At 46.5% G+C, this 23338-nt stretch overlaps 1 protein-coding gene across 11 annotated transcripts in view; it reads right to left on the bottom strand.

Annotated features, from left to right (window-relative positions):
• TTLL6 (tubulin tyrosine ligase like 6) overlaps nt 1–23338 on the bottom strand; it is a 47408-nt gene that overhangs the window by 14366 nt on the left and 9704 nt on the right. For 8 of the 11 annotated variants that reach the window (XR_011523057.1, XM_070560599.1, XM_070560600.1 and 5 more), the window contains 10 exons: nt 22272–22390; nt 22018–22148; nt 20383–20539; nt 19448–19591; nt 18743–18828; nt 13375–13600; nt 12069–12244; nt 9238–9426; nt 8202–8379; nt 6953–7228 (listed from right to left, as the gene is read on the bottom strand). Coding sequence is in view for 10 of the 11 variants with exons in the window: in XM_070560599.1 (XP_070416700.1) it covers nt 6953–7228; nt 8202–8379; nt 9238–9426; nt 12069–12244; nt 13375–13600; nt 18743–18828; nt 19448–19591; nt 20383–20539; nt 22018–22148; nt 22272–22286 (1578 nt within the window). In the remaining variant the exon portion in view is untranslated. The remainder of the gene's footprint in view (nt 1–6952; nt 7229–8201; nt 8380–9237; nt 9427–12068; nt 12245–13374; nt 13601–18742; nt 18829–19447; nt 19592–20382; nt 20540–22017; nt 22149–22271; nt 22391–23338) is intronic. The other 3 variants (XM_070560602.1, XM_070560601.1, XM_070560603.1) reach the window with 1 other exon arrangement.

Consider the following 23338-nt stretch of genomic DNA (forward strand, 5'->3'; position numbering starts at 1 on the left):
ATGACAAAGCTTCAAAATACGTGAAGGAAAAGCTACCAGAAATGAAAAGAGAAATAGACAAATTCACAATTATAGTTTGAGTTCAACTTTCCTCTCTCAGTAACTGATAGGACTAGTACACAGGAAATTAGCAAAGTTGTAGAAGAACTGAACGACATCATCAACCAAATAGATCTGATTGACCCACTACCCAACAACAGCAAAATACAAATTCTTTTGACAGGCACATGGAACATTCTCCAAAAGAGACCATATCCTGGGTCATAACGTAAACTTTAGCAAATCTAAAAGAACTGAAATCATATAAAGTGTGTTCTCTGACTACATGGAATTAAAGTAGAAACCAGTAACTGGAAAATCTCTAAACAATTGAAACTTAAACACACTTCTAAATAATCCGTAAATCATAAAGGAAGTCTCAAGTGAAATTAGAAAATATTTTAGACTAAATGAAAATGAAAATACAATACAGTCGTGTACCACAAAATAACACTTTAGCCAACAATGGACCGCGTATACAACAGTAGTCCCATGAAATTAGTACCATATAGCCTAGATGTGCAGTAGGCTAGACCACCTGGGTTTGTGTAAGTGCACGCTATGATGTTTGCACAATGACAAAATTGCCTAATGATGCATTTCTCAGAACATATCCCTGTCGTTAAGTAACCCATGTCTGTATATCAAAATTTGTGGTATATAGCGAAAGCTGTGCTTAGAGAGAAATTTAACATTAAATTTTTATATTAGAAAAGAAGGTCTTAAGCAATAATCTAAGCCTCCTCCTTAAGAAACTAGAAAAAGAAAAGCAAAACAATCAAAAGCAAGCAGAAGGAAAGTAATAATAAGAGCAGAAATCAATGAAATCCAAAAGAGAAAAAGAGAAAAAACAATGAAACCAAAACCCAGTTCTTTGAAAAGATCAATAAATTGAAAAACTCCTAGCAACACTTACAAAGAAAACAAAAGGAGTGAAAGAATGAACAAAATATTAATATCAGGAATGAAAGCGAGGGTCTGCAGAGGGACTCTGCAGATATTAAAAGGCTAATAGGGGACTACGAGAAACAACTCTTTATATATAAATCCAACAACTTAGATAAAGTGGACCAATTCCTCAAAAACCACAAACCACCAAAACTCACTCAAAATAAAATACATAACTGTTAAAGAAATTAAATTTGTACTTTAAAAATTCCAAAAAAGAAATCTCCAGGCCCAGACACTTTCACTGGAGAACTCAAGCCAAACATTTAAACAAGAAGTAATGACAATTCTACACCATCTCTTCCAGAAAACAGAAGGCAAGGGAACACTTCTCAATTTATTTTATGGAGCCAACATTATCCTGATATTAAAGACAGACAAAGAAAGTAGATAAAAAAAAACTATAGGGCAATATCTCTTATGAACACAGACATAAAAATCCTCAATAAAACCTTAGTAAATTGAGGCCAGCAATGTGTAAAAAGGATACTATACCATTGCTAAGTGGGTTTATTCCAGGAATGCAAGGCTGCCTTAGTATTTAAAAATCAATCAGTGTAATCCACCATATTAACAAGCTAAAGTAGAAAAACCATATGATCCTATCAATTGATACAAAAAAAAACACTTGACAAAATTCAATATTCATTCATGATTTAAAACAACTCTCAGCAAACTAGCAATAGAAGTGAACTTCTTCAACCTGATAAAGGACGTCTACAAAAACCCTACAGCTAACACCATACTAAATGGTGAAAGACTGAATGTTGCCCCTCTAAGACTGGAAACAGGGCAAGGATGTCTACTCTCTCCAGCCCTATTCAACATTGCACTAGAAATCCTAGACAGTGCAATAAGGTGAGAAAAAGAAATAAAAGGCATAAAAATTGGAAAGAAAGAAGTAAAACTGTCTTTATTTGAAGATGACATAACTGTTTATGATGAAAACCCTAAAGAATCTATAACAACAACAAATACTTACTGGAATTATAAGGCACAGAAGCAATTCAATGAGAAAGGAAAGTCTTTCCAATAAATAGTGCTGGGAATAGATATACATATGGGAAAAACAAACCCTGGTTCCCATCACCTAGCATACTCAAAAATTAATGTGAAATGGATCATGGACCTATACACAAAGCTAAAGGAAGAAAGCTTTTAGAGAAAACCTAGGGGGCTGCCCCATGGCCGAGTGGTTAAGTTCGAGCGCTCTGCTTCAGCGGCCCAGAGTTTTGCTGGTTCGGATCCTGGGCGTGGACAAGGCACCATTCATCAAGTCATGCCGAGGCAGCGTCCCACACAGCACAACCAGAGGGACCTACAACTAGAATATACAACTATGTGCTGGAGGGCTTTGGGGAGAAGAAAAAGAAAATAAAAAGAATAGAAAAAGAAAAAGAAAAAACCTAGGCATCTTTGTGACCTGGGGGTGCATGAAAATTTCTCAGATAGAACACAGAAAGCAATAACCATAAAAGAAAAATTAGTAAATTTCATCAATATTAAAACTTTTCACTAATCAAAAGACACTATTAAAAAAAAGAATAGGCAAGTTTCAGGATATAACTCAATAGTAAAAAGAGCAATAATCCTATTTTATAAAAGGGAAGGAGGCAAAAACTTGAACAGACTCTCCACAAAGAAAGATATATGAATGGCCAATAAGCACTTGACAACGTACTCAACATGGTTAATCATCAGAGAAATGCAAATGAAACCCACAATGTGAAATCACAACATAGCCATTAGAGTGGCTAAAATTTCAAGCACAGATAACACCAAATATCAGCAAAGATGGAGCAACTGGAATTCTCATTTACAGTTGGCTGAAATGCACAATGATACAATCACTTTAAATAAAGAGTTTGGAGTTTCTTCTAAAGTTATACATAGATCTACCCTTTGACCTAGAAATCCTTTTCCTAGGTAGCTATAAGAGAAATTTAAACATATGTCCATAAAAAAAAATTGCACGGGAATGTTCATAGGAGCTTTAATCACAATAGCAATAAAACAATAATACTAGGAAAAAATCCAAATGTCAATATTATATAGTATAGTCCATACTATATAGTATATCACCTATAGAATATTTAGGTGATACTATATACTATGTACAGGAGAATGATAAACAAACTAGTATATTTGTACAGAGGAATGCAATTCAGCAATAAAGACAAACTATTGGTATACCCAACAACATGAATGAATCTCACAGATATAATACTGAGCTAAAGAAGCCAGACACAAAAGAATATATACTATATTATTCCATTTACATAAAATTCTGGAATAGGCAAAACTAAGCTGAAAAAAGTCAGAGTCAGGAGAGTGAATGCCTCAGAGAAGGATGCAGGGGGCGGGGGCAATTGCCTGGGAAAGGACGGGAGGGAACACTTTGAAGATATCAGAAGGTTCTATACCATGATAGGGCTATGGGTTACATGAGTGTATTTATTTGCCAGAATTGTACAGTTAAGATTTGAGTATTTTATTCATTCATTTTGTTTTTTAACGCTAAGTGTTTCTGAATTTGTAGATGCCCTGTAACTCCAAAGATGTCCATTCAGTCATCTTGGACCAAGAATCATTAGGAGATAGAAGTTAATTCAGGTGGCAAAAAACTTTTCAATTATCTCTCAGCATAACTTTTTAAATATTGATTTTGTCACTACATATCAAATTGTACTTTCTTTTTCTATTAAAAAACAAAACTTAAACCAAAACCAAACAATAAAATAAAACAGTGAGTTTAAAAAAAAGACTTTAGCATTTTAATACATATAAATTGAATCTTAAAATGAAAAGAACAAACAAGGCTCAATAAGAAAAAAATAGGACATAGAATGAGATAATTCAATCATATTTAAATAAATTTTAAATGTATGCATTTAAAAAATCCCTACTTTGCAAGGAAACATACTAACAAGAGATGGTGGGGGGTTGGCCCACGACCAGGTGGTTAAGTTTGTGCATTCCACTTCAGTGGCCCAGGGTTTCACCCATTTGGATCCTGGGCACAGACCTAGCACTGCTCATTGAGCCATGCTGAGGCGGCGTCCCACACAGCACAACTAGAAGGATCTGCAACTAGAATATATAACTGTGTAGTGCAGGGCTTTGGGGAGGAGGAGGAGGTGAGGGAGGGGGAGGGAGAGGGGAGGAGGGAGGGAGAGGAGGAGGAGGAGGAGGAGGAGGAGAAAGATTGGCAACAGGTGTTAGTTCATGTGTCAATCTTTAAAAAAAATTTTTTTTAGTTAAAAAAATAAAACAAAAACAGAAGATGGTGGATAGGACAATGGGAGGTGAGGACGGGGATAGAGGGCAAAGTAAATAAATAAGACAGGCAAAGGCCTTGAATGAACCAGGCGTGATACAGTGTCCTGAACCAAGGATTTTGATTAAATCAATCTTCTGCACATGAAACCCAAAACAGTAACAACAATAATAATAAAATGTTGCTACCTTATTCTTAAAAATCTCTTTAGAGTTAAGTAGCACTGCTTTAAGTCTTAGGTTAATGAGAAAAGAACAAAGGTAGTCTAAAGAAGTAGCAGTAATGGCCAGTCCTTACTGGCTGCTAGTGGTTAAGTTTGCACACTCCGCTTGGGTGGCCCGGGGTTCGCTGGCCTGGATCCCGGGGGCAGACGCACACACTGCCCATCAAGCCATGCCATGATGAGCATGAGGAAGATTGGCATGGATCTTAGCTCAGGGACAATCTTCCTCACCGAAAAAAGGAAGTAGCAGTAATATTAAAATAATAACTGATGCTTTCTGAGTCCTGTATGTCTAACACCACTCAGCATTTTCATGGATCCTTCCACTTAATCCTCACAGCAATCCACTGGTTGATACTGTTATTAAAAGTCCATTTTTTTAGATGGAGAAACTGAGCCTCAAGGAGATTAGAGTGACTTGATGAAAGTCATATATATAATAAAAGGAGACTCCAGGATCCAAACAGAGGCAGCCAGATCCCCAAAGTGTACTCTTTACTCTTTGTGTGTGTATATATGGTTAAAAAAAAAAAAAAAAGGATAAAATCAAGCTACCATCTTAACCATTTTTAAACGTATAGTACAGTCGTGTTAACGATATGCACATTGTTGTGCAACAGATCTCTAGAACCTTTTTAACATGCAAAACTGAAACTCTATACCCCTTAAACAGTTCCCTTTTTCGCCTCCCCACAGGCCCTGGCAAGCACCATTCTACTTTCTATTCCTAAGAGTTTGACTACTCTAGTTACCTCATCTAAGTGAAATCACGCAGTATTTGTCTTTGCATGACTGGCTTATTTGACTTTGAAAAAACATCCATTTAAGTCTTTTGCCCATTTTTTAACTGGGTTATTTGGGGTTTTTTCTTAAGCTGTAAAAGTTCTTCCTATATTCTGGATATTAAGCCCTTATCGGATATACGGTTTGCAAATATTTCCTCCTGGTCCACAGGTCGCCTTTTCACTCTGTGGATTGTTTAAGTTTGATGGAGTCCCACTTATCTATTTTTGTTTTTGTCGCCTGTGCTTTTGGCGTCCTATCCAAGATATCATGGCCACATCCAATGTCATGACGCTCCAAAGCACACTCTCTTAAAGGTGTTCATCAAACTACAGGTTGTAAACCTATTAGTAGGTCACGAAATTAATCTAGTGGGTTGTAACTGGTATTTTTTAAACAATAGAATAGAACACAATAGCACAGAATAGAAAATATCAGATGAGTCACCAGATGTCGTATGGCTAAGCGCTGCTTTAGAAACTTTTCTCCAGTTGTGTGTGTATGTGATGGATTGTGAAATGAAATGGACTTCTACTGTGGGCTATGGTCAGAAATTTGAAAAACACTCCACCACTCTATCCTGCAAGTGGACCAAGCAAAGGCCCGACAATGTTGAAGACATTCCAGGAGTTACAGTAGAGTCATCGCATAGCCCGTGGTGGGCCCAACTGTATGACACAAAAGAACCCGTGCTAGGACTGTCAGTACCACATTCATGTGGTGACTTCCTTTCTGCAAAAACAGAAAATTAACTGTCACATTAAAGTAATTTTTTATGTGAATTTTATTGGCATGTTTTGTTTTGGTTTAGTTTTGTAGCTGCATAAGACCCATAAGTATAAAGATTTTATGCTTGCATATATTTATAAAAATAATTTAAGTCTACAGTGGGGATCGGAAAGAGTTTTCTTTCCTTCACAAGGTGTCCATACATCAATGGAGTTTGAGAAACACTGTTTAGGTGCTGGACTGGGTTCAATAGTGTCCCCCATGCAAATTCATGTACACCTACAGTCTCAGAATGTGACCTTATTTGGAAAGAAGGTCTTTCCAGATATAACTATTCAAGTTAAAATGAGGTCATACTGGATTAGCATGAGCCCTAAATCCAGTGACTAGTGTCCTTATGAGAAGGTCGTGTGAACACTCAGAGAAGAAACACAAGGATGAAGTCCATGGACATGGGGGCAGAGAGTGGGGTTAGGCTGCCTCGAGCCAAGGAACGCCAAGGATTTTGTCAGCAACTACCAGAATCTAGCAAGAAGCAAGGAAGGCTCCTTCCTCGAGAGTCTTCAGATGGAGCCTGGCCCTGCAGACACCTTGTTTGCAGACTTCTAACCTCCAGAACTGTGAGAGAATAAATTTGTGTTTTAAGCCACCAAGTTTGTGGTGACTTGTGACAGCAGCCTTAGAAAACTAATACAACAGGTGGTAACCTGCCTAAAAAGAGGGGATGCATGAGGTGGCCCTTCTAAGAGCCCTCAAAGGATAGGTCTGTACTCCTAGCAGGAAAGACACTCTACAACTTGGGCTTCACAAGGCGGGAAATCGAGGCCCAGGGAGGTTAAGTGGCTTACTCAACAGGCCATAGCAAGTCATGGGCAGAGAAGGGACCATAAAGCAAGGCTCCCCCCACTGCCTCCTGAGCTCAGCCCTCTGGGAAGGTAGATGGCTCTACTTACCCCGGTGACCGTGAATATGTTCACTGCAGACTTGGCTTCCTTAACTGTGGAGATGGGTTCACTGAGCTCCAGCCTGGAGCAGCTGACGAGGCTTGCATTGCTCAGGTCGGGTGCAGAGCTGTAAGGCCTCACAGAGGTAGGCTTGTGGGGAACAGTGTCAGCCTCCTTCTTGGGGGCCTGCTGGTCAAGGCTGCTGTCTGTCTCATTTTTCTTTGCATCCCTGACAGTCAAGAGCAAGTCAGGCGTGCAGGACACTACTGTCAATGGCTGGAGGTACTAAGAAGGAGGAAACCAAACACAAAGTCTGTAGGAACCGAGCTCCGTCCACTTCCAGATTCATCTGCACCCAAGGGTAGGTGCAAAGGAGATGAGGAGAAGGAAAGCAATTGGTATCAAAGTCTCTCTAATCCGGGGCTCTTAACTTGGGGTTCATGGACCCCTAAAAGGCTCATGGATGGTTTGATGGGGTCTTGGAGCCACTTGAAACTGCAGTTTTAAAAGTATATCTTTCTGTACTATATGGCAAGAGATCCCATAGCTTTTATGAGATTCTCAAAAGGTCTATGGCCCTAACAAAGTTATAAAAAAACAAAACAAAAACTAATCTGCTCTAATCCTGTCCCTTTAGGTGAGTGTTTGAGAAAGAGGAGATGGACTGAAAAGTCAACTGAATCTTTCCACGGAGCTGGAAGAGAGAGCTAGGCAGAGAGGAGAACGCAAAGATTCAGATCGTAAGACAACTGAACAGCTGGCCCACAGCCTTGGGCTGGTCCACACTTGAGCAGAGAGCAGGCTGGAAGGACCCAGCTGTGGTCAATCACCCCACGTAAGGTCCTAAAGGTCCTGCCTCCCAGAAGCTCTTCCCTGTGGCCTCCTCTCTCAGCTATGTCCCTGACCTGTTAGAGGAGGGCATTCTAACCCAAACTGGAGTTGGGGACCATGAGTTCATGCGGTCCCGGAGCCTGGTCCCTACATGGGGATCGTGCTGGGCCTCCCAGCTGCTTTTACTCCTGCGAGAGGAAGCAAGAATGACAGACCAGTGACAGTCCTCTCTGCCCGAATAGAAGGATGCTCTGAAGGACACCAGACTCCTTGGGGCTTTCCCCTCCTGGGGCCCAGCCCTCCGTGCAGCCCCATTTCTTCAGTGTGTCTGGGCTCTGAGCAAGGGTCTCCTCAGCAGCCCCCCACGGATTGGCCCCAGCCGGGGAAGGGTGCCGGGCATGTGTGCTCCCCTCCCTTCCACGTTTACTTGTTTGGAGGCGTGGGTTGTGGCGGCTTTGCATTTCTGCTGTTGTTTCTGTGGCCAGTTCCTCCCGCTCTTGCCTCTCGCTGGCTCGCCTGATGATTCCCCCTGCATCTCTGCTGTCTTCTCTTTCGTTTGGAGGGATTTTTTCTCCTCTTTTAGTCTCAGCTCCTGGATCAGCTGCCTGCTCACGGAGGAACAGTGAGTGTCACGTGGGTTAGAGATGGGCTGCGAAAGCGGGTATTTTCCTTGAGGGGAGGACAAGACTGGGCAAAAAGGCAAGTTCTCCGCGTTCCCTCCCCAAGCGTCCAGTCTGCATAAATGATTGAAGGTCACAGGGCGGGATGTGGAAGGGAAAGTCATCCCTCCAGCCATGCGCATTCTCAGCCTGGGGAATAGCATCCGAGGAGAGATGTGCAGAAAGGGGGCTACACCCCACCCCACCACACCCCTCTCCCTCTCCACTTCGCAGGAGGCCCGATCCCGCACACGGCAGGGGCTGGGGAGAGGATCTGAGTAGCAGAGCAAAGGCAGGGGCTCCCGTGTTGGACTGCTTCATATGCTAGGCCTCTCTGGGCAATGGCGTAGCTGTATTAACGCAGTGGCCTGAGTCCGGAGACAGGGCTTCTAGTCCCTCTTCTGTCGTTATGGCTCTCAGATCCCTTCTCTGCTCTGACTGTCCCTTCCATAAAATGAGGTGGGGCGATCAGACTGGGGCGGATGAGTCCCTTCCAGCTCTTCGACGTCACCCCTCTGTGACTCCAGGAGGCAGCTCTGAGGGGCTGGACATTCCGGAGTGTAACGGGGATGCCTGTCTCAGGCACGAGTTTCTGGACACAGCCACACATCTACTTAATGACACCCCATGCCAGGGAAGCCCATGATTCCTGGTCCTTGTGAGACTGAGGCAAATGTTCCCGTGGCAACTTCAAGGTTGGGGACTGAAGCTGAGACCCTCCCCAGCGCCCCAGGCCAGTCACCCAGCAGGTCAAGCACAATCCCCCCAGCCAGCCCACCCACCTCACCCTGGGAGCCTTCCTACCGGGCGTACAGCTCCCGAGCCCTCGAGGCGACAGTGTTCTGGAAGAGGGAGCTGTTGTCCTGGAAAAACTTCTCGTACTTCTCCGAATTCGGACTGGGGTAAATCAGGCGGAACCCTCCACAGTTTGCCTTCTCATATTTCTCAGTTTTCTCTAGACGCAAGGCCTGAAAACCCTTGACTTCCTCGATCCTGTTGAGGAGCAGAACACAGCGCTGCAGTTAGCTTTCCTTGGGACAAAGCTTGGAAGGCACTTGGCCGAGTTGCATGTCATCTAGGGCCAGACGGAGGCCTTGCACACGACAATGGTCAGTCAGTATTTCCTAAATCAACACATGAATGTCTCCCTGAAAGGAGACTCTAGTCCTGCCGGGACAGCGAGTGTCATAATGTACTAGGAGCTCGTTAGAAGAGTCTTTTCTGACAGCACAGGTTCTCTCCTGTTACAAGTAACGCCCATTTCCCTCTCGGCTTAGTTCTGCCCAGGCAGACTGTCGCCGCTTTCCCCATCACAGCACCTCTTGCCCTTCTCCGGAGAAGAGCAGCTTGTGTTTTTCTAAATCTGAGGGCTTCTTGGATGAGCTTGAGGAGCTTGAGGAGGTTTATGAGCTGTGCTGATCTCACTCTTCCTCACAGCCCCCTGGGGAGCTGGAGGTCAGGAAGGGAGGAGTGATAAGCCCCTCTTACAGCAGGGAAACCAAGAGCTGCTGAGCTATCCCGGGCCAGGGCCTGATGAGGAGACTGAGTCAGAGGAGCACCCTGGCTGCTCCTTCACTGACGCTGCCTCCTCCTCGAGGGGTTGAGAGAAAGCTGGCACAGTGGAAGGCATCCTGGAATCCCAGGCGGCACACCCACTGGGCTCTGGGTCCAGACCTGCCACTTACCGGAGAGGTGACCTTGTATAAGTCAGTTTCCCTTTCAGAGCTTTGGTCTCCTTGGCTCCAAGAACAGAACCATACAGTACCCCATGCTACCCGCCTACCACCCTCCTTACAGGGAAGACAGTACCCACGAAAGCGCTCTGAGAAACACAGAGCCATCCGAAGACAGATGCTATTGTCCCAGTTCCAGGAGCTCAATCCCGAAGGATCAGGCTGGCTCTGCTCATGAGGAGGGCACGGGGCTGCAGTGGGATCTGAAAAGCAACAAGCCATCTCCTTGACCAACTTCAGAGTCTTCTGGCACTAGAATCACCCTCGGAACCAAAGCCCCTGTTAAAAGGCAAGTGCTGCCCAGCGGGAAACAGGAGACGTCGGTGCCTCCAACACAGTAACACAGGGCAGGACAGACAAATCTTTCTTTTTGTAAAAAAAAAAGAAGAAGAAGAAGGGCTTTTATTTTTATATTGATAATTCCTGAATCTTCATATGATATTAATCAACTCATATCCATTATATATAGTTATGTCTATAACTTCATCTCCTATTTTTAGGAACAAAGGAATAGTCACAGTGAAGTTGTCCACATTCTGCAAATATAAACTAATTTTCAAAGTAGGATGGTGATAATCACTTGTTAGAACTGATCCCCTCCTCACCAACTCCAGGCAAGATTCATTTTTTTCCCTTTAGAGAAAGTGGTAAACTTTATTGAGAGAAATGTAACAGTCAAACATCCAACAGAACAACAGTTTGCATGGTTTCAGCTTGTCTTTGTTCAAACCTTTCGTTGCCCTTCACCCATAAGGTGAATGTCACAGCTGGAAACATTACTTGGCAGGATTTTATTCAGATTACGTTAAAGGCATACAAAGGACGCTAGAGTTTTAGTTTTATAAGATAGACTTCTAAGCATATATTTTACCAATATTTTTCAAACATACCACTCCTTCTACTGGTACAAGAAAACAAAAAGACTGTTCAAGTTCCAAACACTTTAAATTAACTGAACCTATTAAAAGGTAGTTTTAAATGGAAAGCAAAAATTGTCTATACTTTTACGAAAAATCCAAACACCTACCAAAAAAACCTAAGACACAAAAGAAATTTACAAAAAAAGTATCTTTTAAACGCTTTGACTTGAAATGATACTCTGAACATAAAATAGCTAAGACAGTAATGTCATATTTGTTACTGCTTAATGAAGTAAACAGAAAGCCTAGTAGTACATTTGTTTCTTCTCGAACATGCAGAAGTGCAAAAATGTTTCTTTGGGCTAGTTTAGGTTTGATGTCATAGTTTAAGTAGGGTAATCATGTGTCCCCATTCTGTCCTGTAGTCCTAGTTTAATTATGAATAATGCCTTTTTTCACACCAGGCAAGATTCCTTTTTTTTCTTTTTGAGGAAGATTAGCCCTGAACTAACATCTGCCGCAAATCCTCCTCTTTTTGCTGAGGAAGACTGGCCCTGAGCTAACATCTGTGCCCATCTTCCTCTACTTTATATGTGGGACGCCTACGACAGCATGGCATTCCAAGCAGTGCCATGTCCACACCCGGGATCTGAACCGGCAAACCCCGGGCTGCCAAAGCAGAATGTGCGCACTTAACCACTACGCCACTGGGCCAGCCCCTAGGCAAGATTCTTAATAGTCTCTAACACAAATTATAGCACCAAGCACTAGGCTAAGTTTTTTATACACATTTTTACACATTTATATACATTATACACATTTATACACACATTTTATACAAATTTTATACATAATCTTCCAACAGCCTTATGTCTCATTAGCTCCATTCCACAGAAGGAACACTGAGGCTCAGAGAAGTGACATAAAGACCACATAACTAGTAGGCTGTCAAGTCATAACTTGAACCAGGACAAGCCAGTCTTACTGGGGGGAGGGAAGTCATAAAGAATGGGGTCCCCGGGGTATGGAGGTGCTACTGTACCTGGTCTCCCGAGAACGACATTGCTGCAGGAACCGCCCCCGTTGTCTCTCCTCCTCCAAGACTTTCTTTTTGTCACAGCTTCCCAAGTTGATCAGAACCAAGGTGTCATACAGCAGACTGTCCTTCACCTCTCTGTCCAAGCGGGAGTCGGTGGAGAAGCTTGGGGAGTGGTTGACCTGTGAGGGCAAGAAGGCAGCTGGGACTGGGCTGTCCAGAGTGAAGGCAGAGAGTGAGGCAAAAATGCCACCTCCAGGGAGTCACCTCAGCCCACCTTGGGGCCCTGGCTACCAAGATGAGTGGAAGGGAGAGGGAGAGAAGGTCTGTTCTGGAGCCACAGTGAGGAAAGGAGGAAGTGGAAACCCCTCTAGTTTAACCAGCTTTCATTCCAGTCCTTTCTTCTTGAGAAGCATCAGAGGGTACCCTGTCTTTGGTTTGCCCTCCATCTGGTGTGCATGTTCTCTCATGTGCACTGCGCATTCCACAGAGCAGATGGAATGGGGCAGGCCGAAGGGCCGGGCTGGGAGGGAGGGAGGGAGTAGAAAGGAGTGATGCGTTTCGAATCCTGACCAGGGTTGAGGGGGAGGCAGCTGGGAGGAGAGAAAGGACTCATTCCCGCTCACAGAAAAGCCCTTATTGTTCAGAGGCACTGTGTGACATTTGAAGATTTCTAGCAGTTTCTGAAGGCTTGCTCCTGATGGGCTTATTCTGCTCTTTGGGTGAGAGCTCCAAACAGCCATATTCTCCTTCCCACCTACACCTGGGAACGAGGGCTGGGAATGGAGGAGAGGCAGGGCCCCCGGAGTCTGATCTATAATTCTGGTTTCTCTGATCTGAAGGCTGACTGTGTCAGGGCAGCTGTCGCTAGCACCTCTGACTTGTGCCTCACAGCCCCACCCGGCACCTGCGCTCTCTGTGTGCATACTGAACAGCCACTTGAGAGGGCTGCTGAGCACAAGACCAATTGTGAAGAGAGGCAACCACCAATGACCGCATTCCAGGAGACGACTCCGTTACAAAATGTAGAGCTGATTCTTTAGAATCACTCTGTGCCTGAGATCAGAGTTTTCAAGTCTGGGTGGACCTCCAGAAGGCACAAGGAATTCTCTAATTCCTGGCCATCTACCCCCCTCTGGTGGCCACTTTTCAGCTAAGGGAGAAGCCCCAGGCAGCAGGCACGGTGGGAGGAACTGGCACAGGAAGTTGATTAAAAGGCTCTAGCTGAGCCGGGAGGGTGGAGGGATGAGCCCGAAGCTGGCTGACCTCAGTAACAGGGCCCAGTGTTCCCGACTCGCTGCAACCTCCTTACCTCCAGCAGCCAGGGCTTGAGTTTGTGGTCCAACAAAATGTCAAAGCCCAGGATTTCAAAGCAGGCGCTGTTGAGGGTGTGGTTGGGGAAGCACGTTTGGTAGTTATGCTTGATGATGGGGTGGGCCGAGATGATCGTCTTGATGATGACGTCCTCAATATCTCTCCATATCTGCTGCACGTTGTGGCCATGGCTCTCCATGTACAGGTTGAAGGTGGAGAGCTTCCTGGAAGGGAACCACAGACCATGACGCAGGGCAGCTCCCCTTTGGTCATCTAAGGCCATGACATACTGGAAACCAGAAACTTCTGGAGAAGATAACGCCCCAGAGCCAGTGGGGATGGACACCCAGGAGTCAGGGTGACACCAGGGCTGTGTCATCTCAGGAAGGACCTGCAAGAGCTGCAGGGCCACACTCCTCAAGCCTCCACAGCCCTGGAGTGGGTGCAGATATAATGACATGTCAGCCCTGGCTGGGGCCCTCTCACTGTGACCCACAAAACACCCCAGACCTGGGGCAGCTATTTGCTATCCCAGGTGGAAAGCTTAACGGGTGCATAAAAGAGTAAAAATTCAACACCTTCCATCATGCTTTTGCTTTGGTGGCAATGGTTTCTCAGCCTGTGGTGTTCATTAGAAGCACTTAGGGAGCCTTTTAAGAACACCAGTACTGGGGTCCCACCTCAGCCATCCAAGGGGATTCTGGGGACACTAAAGACAGAGAAATTCTGTTTTTAGGGCTGCCCACAGGGAAAAGGCAGCCCCAGGGCATTTCTGCAAATAGAGTTACCAGCTGTCCCAGGCAAACTGGGACAGCCCTGATTTTAGAAGTGAAAGTCCCACATCCCAGGAAACCCCTCGGTCACAGCCTGGTCACCAGATCACAGAGATCAGAGGATGTCTACCCCATGTGGAGAGGTGCATGAGGAAACAACTGAGGGGATGCTCCGGGCAGCTCCAAGCTGGGCAGAACAGAGAGAGAGGGTGAATCTGACAGGCCCAAGAGGGCACGTGAGACAGACACACACCCTCTCAGACACACATCCATGAGCACAGATAGCCAAGGTGGGAAGTAGAAATACAGGAGGAGGAGACGCAGGGGAGTGAAGAGCAAAGAGGCTAATGAGAAGACAAGTGACATGGCTTATCCAGGCAGTTCAAAGAGCTCACTGGAGGGGCCGGCCCGGTGGCATAGTGATAAAGATCAGTGCACTCTGCTCTGGCAGCCCAGGTTTGCGGGTTCAGATCCTGGGCATGGACCTACCCCACTCATCAGCCATGCTGTGGTGGCGACCCACGTACAAAATAGAGGAAGATCGGCACAGATGTTAGCTCAGGGCTAATCTTCCTCAAGTGAAAAAAAAAAAAAAAGAGGAAGATTGGCAACAGATATTAGCTCAGGGCGAATCTTCCTCAGCAAAAACACCAAAAAACAAACAAAAAAGAGAGCTCCCTGGACCCCAGCCAATGGAGCCATAAAGGAGGAATCAGGGTCAGCCAGCCAGCGCACATTTGCTAAGGGCCTGCTGTGCAAGCATGCAAAGCTGATGCAATGATGGGATCCCAAGAAACTGCCACCTCTGTCACGGGAAACCTGAGGACCATTTGGGGAGTCAACACACATATGAAACAACCAGGGATGCGTTTATATAAAGACAGATAAGCAAAGGCCACTCAGTGAAGAGGCCCACCTTGTCTACCTGCCATTACTGGGGAATGGAGTGTGGCACATAAATGAATTTTCCAGATTGTATGAAGCCAGTCCTTTCAAGTGCAAAAAAAAATGTATTTAATTTGTCTAATTGGGAAATAAATTTTCCCGAAATAGATTAAACACTTCCCTGCCTTCTTATAACAGATGTTACCAATTATAATGTAACCTCTTCTTGATGACTCAGGCACGTCACAATGAAGATCCATTATTGTGTGATTTTGTAACACCCAGCGGTTAGTCAGTTCAATTTAACACACCAGCTATGTGCCAGGCACCCTGAAAGATGAAGGGGACCTGGTCTCTGCCCCAGAGGCAGGACAGGTTTCCAGTTTTTCTGTCTTCTCCTCCACTGGTCCTACTGAGTTTGAAGTCTGGTGGGGGATTTACTGCGGGGGGAAGTTGACCTCAAGTTGGGGGAAGTTGAGGACAGGTGAGGCAGTCAGTATGAAAAGCAGATTGTCTCAAAAGACAGGGAAGCAGAAGAAGAGGAAAGGTGAAAGGAAAAGGGAGGAGAGGAAGAGGGCTCTGCCTGGCAACATGGAAAGTACCCAGAAGGCCAGGGTACCATTCTAACCCTCAAGGAACTTAAGTACAGTTGGGGACACAGGACAAACACGTGCACCAAGCAAAGAACAGTTATGGGTTATGGCTGATGTTGACTGTAAGGGTGGTGGCAGCCCAGAAATGGAAAGGTTACTGTGGGTGGTCAGACTCAGATTCCACAGGCTGGCCCTTAGAGATGGGAGCCAATCCTCTCATCTGACAGGTGAGGAGACAGAGGCCCACAGAGGAGATGGGTCTCACCCACATCGCAGTGGTTATGTGGCTGGACCAGAACCTAGAACCAGATAGAGAGGGGAACGCGGAAGCTTAGTAGACAGACGGGCCTTCAAGGATGCTCTCCCATGTTTTCCACGGAAGCTGAGCAAAGACAGAGAGGTGGGAATGAGCAAGGCCCGTATATGGGATGTGAGCAAAAGTGTCCCGGTAGAAGACCAGCGAGTGAATAGCACAGGCAGTATGGCCTAGGGGTTGAGGGCATGGACTCGGGAGTTTTAATTCCAGCCCTACCACTTCCTAGCTGTGTGACCTCGAGCAAGTTACTTAACCTTTTACACCTGTTTCCTAATATATGAAATCGGGATGATAATAATAATGCCTACTTTACATTGTTGTTGTGAGGATTAAATGGGTGGAGATATGTAAATTTCTTAGGGCAGAGCCTGGCACATAGCATGTGCTCAACAAATAAAATATTGGCTGTTAGTGTAGCAGTAACTACAGTGGAAAGTGGGGTCTGGTCAAATTATGGTAGATTGAGCAGAAGAGTTTGAACTTGACGCTCCAGGCACCTGCGAGGCACACTGGCTACCTGAGAGTGGAAGTAATGAGAATACAGAAGGTGTAATAATAACAGCATCCACTTGCATGGGGGTTATTGCTTTTGAAGCCCATTCTACACATCATCTCAATAGGTCCTTACGGCCTATCTGTGAGGCTGCCAGCCAGTATTCATATTTTTACCGTGTCATTTCAGAGATGAGAAAATGGGGGTACAGAGAGGTTAAGCAGAGATGCCTGGAGCTAGAGAGTAGAGAGAGGAGGCCAATGCAACCATTGGGTCTGAGGCTGAAGTGAGGGCTGGACCTGGTGGAAGGGAAGAGACACAGGGACACTTGAAGAAGGAACCTTCAGGATTCAATGACTCAGTGGAAAAGTAAACACCCAAGATGACACCAAACTCTGATCCTGCAGATTAGAAGGTAGAGATGGGGAAGTCAGGCAGGGGTCTAAGTTTGGAATGCTGGAGTGGAAGCAAAGAGAGAGAACACATCCATGGTGGGAAATGCTGAGTTGAAGGCAACAAGGAGATGTGCAGGTGCAGCTCAAGAGAAATGGGTCTGGAGCTCAGGGGAGAGAGGCTGAGCCAGGCGAGGGCAGGGTGGAGGCTGGGGAGCAGAAGACTGCACCAGCAGAGAGGGGGGTGGAGAAGAGCAGAGGGGTGAGGCCAGACCTGGGGTGAGAGAGAGGCGAGAAGGAAGAGGAAGAAGGGGGGGATGGAGCGTGGCCGAACAATACTCCACACCCTCACCTTAGTCCTGGCACCTCATAGCATCTCTCTATCATGGCATGAGGGGCCAAAGCCTGTTATTGGGGTGTCAGTTCTCATAAGAGGAGAGAAATGAGGCCCCTTTGATTGCATGTCCTTAAACTAAGGAAAAATAACAGTGACGACAAGCACTGTCCGTGCGGCTATCTTAGGTCATTTGAGCCTCCCTGTGACCCTATGACGTGAGGGCATGGCATGAGGGCATGGCTGGACAGGGCAGGGCAGGGTGTCTCATTGTCCTCATTTTACAGGCCAAGACATGGAGGTTCGGAGAGGTGGAGGGACTTGCCCAAGTCTACTCAGCTGGCAGGAGTCAGAGCTGGGACTAGAAGCCAGGCCTCGCTGAGCACCGACACTCAACTGGCGACACGGCAGGAGGCTCAGTTGGAGCCTGCAGTCCAGGTGGGGAGAAGAGGAGGTGGGAGAGCTTCATGCCAGACAGGTGGCTGGCACCCTCTGAGAAAAGGGAGATAGTCTCCTCCCAGCCCAACAAGTCCCCCTCAAACAGCCTTGACCTAGTGATTTTCCATTTGCTTTTTGGAGCTCTGCCACCGAGGAAGTCAGGAAATTTCACGTGCCTCTCTGATGCTCTGAAGCCAAACAGATTGCCTATTTATCAGTTCTTTGAAGCCCAGTGCAGGAGAAGGAGCATGCGCCTTAGAATCTGCAGACCTCCCTTCTCTTCCTGCTCTAGCATTTATAGCCGTGTGACCTTGGGCAACTTAACCTCTCAGACGCTCGGTTTTCTCATCTGTGAAATGGACATGGCACTTAACTCATATTTCTCCATCCACAGAGAGTAGATTACAATGCCTGTGCCACAGTGTCGTCAAAATTCGATGAAAAAAAAAAATGCACACAAAGCACCCATCACGGGCCCCCACACCCAGGAGGCCTCCACAAATACTTCCTGTCCCTTTCCCCTTTGGCCTGATCGTGTTCACATTCTTCAGTCCCTTTTTGTCTTAAAACTCAAATGAGACAGGATTAGACAACAACACGAATGTAGAAACCACTTGGGAAGATACTCATGTGATCCTCTCGCTTTCCCCTCTTCTGGGGAATCTTAAAGGCAGCTAGCCACATGTCATGTCACACCAGGGCATCGTGACACATCATTTGAGAATCTCTGTTGAAGCAACACCCTGGGGAACCACAGTCCAAGGACCAATTGCCTGGCACGTCCTCCTCCCGTGGGAGGCTAGCAATCAATAACTATCTGCTGGTTTGGAAATGTCGGAAGGGTCAACTGAAATCGGCGTATGTTTTGGTGTGTGTGTGTATCCTGCTGGGGAAACAGCGCATGTTTATCGCTCCTCCTCCTAACCTCCTAGGGTTTACAATGTGGCCTTCTTTTAATGATTAACAGCCAGAGGGGAGAGACTAAGCAGTCTGTTCTGGGTTTAGAGGCAAAGAAATATTTTCTGAGACCATGTGACCCAAGATGGAAACACTGATGGGGACGGACAGGGCCTGAGTAGAATCCTGGAGAGCAGCTCTGAGACCAGCAGGGAGAGGAAAGAAAAGTGGAGCCACTTCCTCACCTCTTGCTGCCAGAGTGAGCATCTCGAATGAAATTGGAACTGTGCTTGTTGATGGAATAATTAGTCAGGTGCATGCAGACATCGTCCTGGGAAAGAAACACAAGTCTGTGTAGTCAGGAGGAAGGGCAGGCCTCCCACTTCCTCTCTGTGCCCTCCCACTGCCTCTGGGGCTTAGAGATGGGAAAGAAAGGGGAAGTCTGAGGGCTTACTTAAACTGGCCAAACAGGAAATAAGAAGAGGTATCGTACAGCTTGGAGTAGAACAGCCTCTACCTTCTCCGGAGATTGACTCTCCTCCGTGGTGTCCTGCCTGAGGGACACTTCAGGAGTCCTGGGGGCTGGGGGTGTGGGGAGAGGGCTGGGCACTCGCCCACTGCCTTCTCTCCTACCACAGAATTATGGCACTGGCTTGGCAGCCAGGCAGACCTGGCCACAAGTCCCAGCCTCACCTCTTCCTAGTTCTGTGACCTTGGACAAGTGCCTTAAACTCTCTGGGTTTTAATTTCCTCATCTGTAAAGTGGAGATGACAATCCCTATTGCTGAGGGCTCCTGGGAGGGCTGAACAAAAGAACGTATGCAACCTGGCACAGAGTACGTGTGTAGCAAATGACAGTCACATCCACAAGGGCTTGAGAATGCAGATTTAACTGGGATTTTTTATCATGCTAAGGGAGGAGGGGGAGGTGGCATGTCCCCTGAGCTCACCAGGTTGTCTGTGCAAGGGAGGGAGTAAGAGGTCGTGGCGAAGCGGGCCAGTCCTTCATTGTACGCAAAAATTCTGAGGGGGTCACAGGACGTCATCAGCACATAAATCCGTAGGTCAAACTTGAAGCCATCAATGATGAAGGGCTGGGAGGAGAGAGCGGAAGTCACCGAAGCATCAAGATCATCAGTGCCCCATCTTGTTTTCCTGGGGCCAGCCCAACATTGCCTGGTGTTACCAAGTGCACGCTTGGCCACAGTTGGGGAGGGGTACAAGGGGATTTGGGCTCTGTGACCTGCTACGTGACCTTGTGGAAGTCACTAAACCACGCTGTGCCTCAGTTTCTTGTCAAATGGCACCAGTATCCACCTCCAAGAGATGTCCTGGCAACTAAACAAAATAGCATTAAAAAGTCCTGTGATGAAGGACCTGTTGTCGCCATCTGGAGCTATGTTATTGCTGCACTGCTGCAAGAGTTCTCCTTGCAGTGCTGACATGCGCGGCTGGCCAGTCCTTCCCCTCCATGCACACGTCTAGAGGGCTCCCTCCCTGCAGTAGGCTATACCACTGTGACCTCTGACCTCTAGTCATGGAGTGAAACTGGTTACCATCGTCTCTCCAGGATCACTCCCGTCTCCCCAAGGAGGTAGATCCTCCACAGACCAAAGGTGCCCTCCCAGCTGTCGTCTGTTACAGGGAAGGGGCCAGCCTGGTAGGGCTATACCAACTGACAAGGATGTAAGAGCAAGGGATGCTCTTGCCCAGGCACGTATCACATCCTTGGTCAGAAGGCTTGGTCTGACAAAGTTACAGCAGGAGACAGCCCCCGGCTTCACCCCCACCCCACCCTCCATTCCCTCATTTCACGTTAGGTCCAGTGGAGCTGCAGCCTGAAGTTGCCATGGGCAATAAATAAATAATCACAATGAGCAAGTACCTTTGAAATATAGAGCTGACAGATCATATCCTCCCCTGGTTTGATTTCTTTCACCGTCCGGGTGATGAATATACCTCTCCCTTGGCAGCCCGAATCCGGCTTACAAATGTATGTCCTATTTTTTCTTGACCTGCTGTAATTCTGCAAATCTCCCCAGCTACCAGAGCAGGGAGGGAACAAGATACACCTTTAGCTGAGGAGCCGTGAAAAGGAAGGCTAGCTCTCTCTCTCTATATATATATAAAGCTATCTAATGTGACAAAAGCCCTGGAGTTGACAGACAGATGCCCAGAGGTGTCATTATGGGAGAGACAGGAGAGCACACACAGTGGAGGGAGGGTGGGCTTTTGAGAGAATTCAGAGCTGGATTTAAACCCAGGCAACACCACTTACCAGCTGTGTAACTCTTTGCAAGGATTTAAACTCTCTAAGCCTCAATTCCATCATCTACACAATGAGGATAACGACCCCTAATGCAGGCAAGGCGCTGCCACATGGCTGCACACCCCATAAAGGTGGCCGTGATCTGAGTAGTTTGGCGGTCTGAGTTTGCAGATAGATTTGGGGTTCTCGATCTGGCTCAAGCTCTGACAAATGATGTGACCTTGGGTCAGTCTCTCTTCCCTCACTCTGGGCTTCAGCTCTTCCTCTGTAACACCTCTACTCCAGCCAGAGTGTGAGAGGGCAAATACTATCTTTGAATGTACTTTGAAGAAAGTATATTCAGAAGAAAGAAAGAAACCAACTTAACGGATTATAAATCTCAGTCTTGCTATACTTCTCATTTTGCTCAAAGGAAACTTGTGACCACTGGAGAAGTCATTTATCTGCAAAGTTCTTTGGTGGCCATGAAATCTGGAGGTGCCTGTTGACCTGAGGGTAAACACATTTCCTTTTAAGTTGCTGCTAAGCCCCGAAAGTTATTCCAGACAAATAGGAAAAGTGAGCAACCCTGGACCTCTTGGTCCAGGAACCTGTTGGTTCTGGAAAGCACTAGGTGGGGAGGGGAGAGTGGAATTCCTCTGGGGCCCTTGCCTTGTAAGCATAAATCTGATGGTGACACTTCTCTGCCCCCCTCCACCTCATCTCAAACGCCAGTTTGTACCAGGTCATGTTCAGGTCATCTCACACTTCTCCTGTTTCTTGGTGGTGTGGTCCAGAGTATTTCATGAACCAGGAATGGATGTCCAGCAAGATGGATAAAGTGAGACCAGAGAAGGGGAAAGGCTGACCGCCATCCATGGCACTGCCATGGGACAAAGGTCAGACGTCCCTCCCTGCTCCTAGCCTGGGTGCTAAGCACTACGTCACTCCCTCCAAAAGTGCTCGTGGTCCTTAACAAATCAGAAAGTGCACAGTTAAAAGGTTGGAACAAGTTCAAGATCAACGGCTTTCAGGGTCAGAACAAATGCTCAGGCACAGGCTCCAAGGACCCACCCCTAAATGTCATCCAGTTTTATAGTCAGAGTCTTATGTTTTCCAACCTTGGACACACCCTTCATCCCTTCTCTTCCTGAAGAGGAGAGAGAGATGGGAGAGCCTATGGAAACGGAAAGTAGCAACGGGGAAATCAGGGGCAAGAGGGAGGTGTAAACTCAGAGAGTAGTGGAGAAGGGGCCACAGGCAGGCACTTACTCAGCAGGAAGACACCAGGTCCTAGGGAAAAAGTGGAAATCTTTGGGGAACATCTTTAACATGCGGCTCATGTTCCGGGCCAGCAAGTCCTTGCGACAGATTTCACTCATGCCCGGGAAGTGATTGATTTTCTGCAAAGGAAGCCGGAGTTGAGGAACAATGGGGGACATGGGAGTACCCACGAGATCCCCTTGGGGGACAGTCATAAAAGTGGGGGCCCCATTCATCCTGAGGATCAGCTCTGATCCAGATACCTGATAACTTTTCATTTCCGTCACTTGCTGTAGCGACACGGAGTAGTCTGTCCAGCAGAGAGTCCAGTCCTCATTTTCTGCTCCCTCTCGAAGCCCGTACTGTTGAGCAGCCCTGCGCACTGCCATGGAGTTGGAGAAAGAAAGGCCTGTTAGCCCAGGAAGCAGAGGAGGAGCATGGGGTGAAGAGGAGCCATTTCTAGGTGCTCCCAGACCAAGCACTGAAGCGAGACACCTTGGCTCCTTGGGACGGGAAGCCATCTTGCTCCGTGTGGACACACCATTGCCAAGAAAGGAACACAGAGAGTTGAAAGCTATTGAAGAACACAGCCTATGCCCATTGATCCCCACAGGAGGGTATCTACCTGCCTGCAAAATGTTCTACCTACCCTGGCTTCCTCTTGCCAGGAAGTAGGCCTCTGACTTTCCTCCAAACACTAAGCAATGAATGTTCAGGGAATATAAAATTATCATTAACATCACCAGAGCCAAGCTTAATTAGTAAGGCAAATTTACAGAAAAAAAGTATACAATGTATTTCAAAGCCACATATAGGCTATCACATCTTTCTTCTACTGTCTAACAACTAGGAGCTGACTCCAACACAAATTCAAACACCTTCAAGAGCCTGGAAAGGAAGAAGTGCCAGGGGCCAGTCCAGTGGTGCAGCAGTTAAGTTCCCAAACTCCGCTTCAGCGGCCTGGGGTTCACCAGTTTGTATCCTGAGTGTAGATCTCACGTACCACTTATCAAGCCATGCTTTGGCAGGCGTCCCACATATAAAGTAGAGGAAGATGGGCACAGATGTTAGCTCAGGGCCAGTCTTCCTCAGCAAAAAAGAGGAGGATTGGCGGTGGATGTTAGCTCAGGGCTAATCTTCCTCAAAAAGAAAAAAAAGAAAGAAGTGCTTGCAGTGATCTGGAGAGTCAGGACCAGCCTAAAGCATCCAAATTTGAAATTAAAATAATAATAACTAGGGAGCCGACCCCGTAGCCGAGTGGTTAAGTTCGCATGCTCTGCTTCGGTGGCCCAGGGTTTCACCGGTTTGGATCCTGGGTGCGGGCATGGCA

Source organism: Equus przewalskii, chromosome 10, assembly GCF_037783145.1.
Source record: "Equus przewalskii isolate Varuska chromosome 10, EquPr2, whole genome shotgun sequence".
NCBI lineage: Eukaryota > Metazoa > Chordata > Mammalia > Perissodactyla > Equidae > Equus > Equus przewalskii.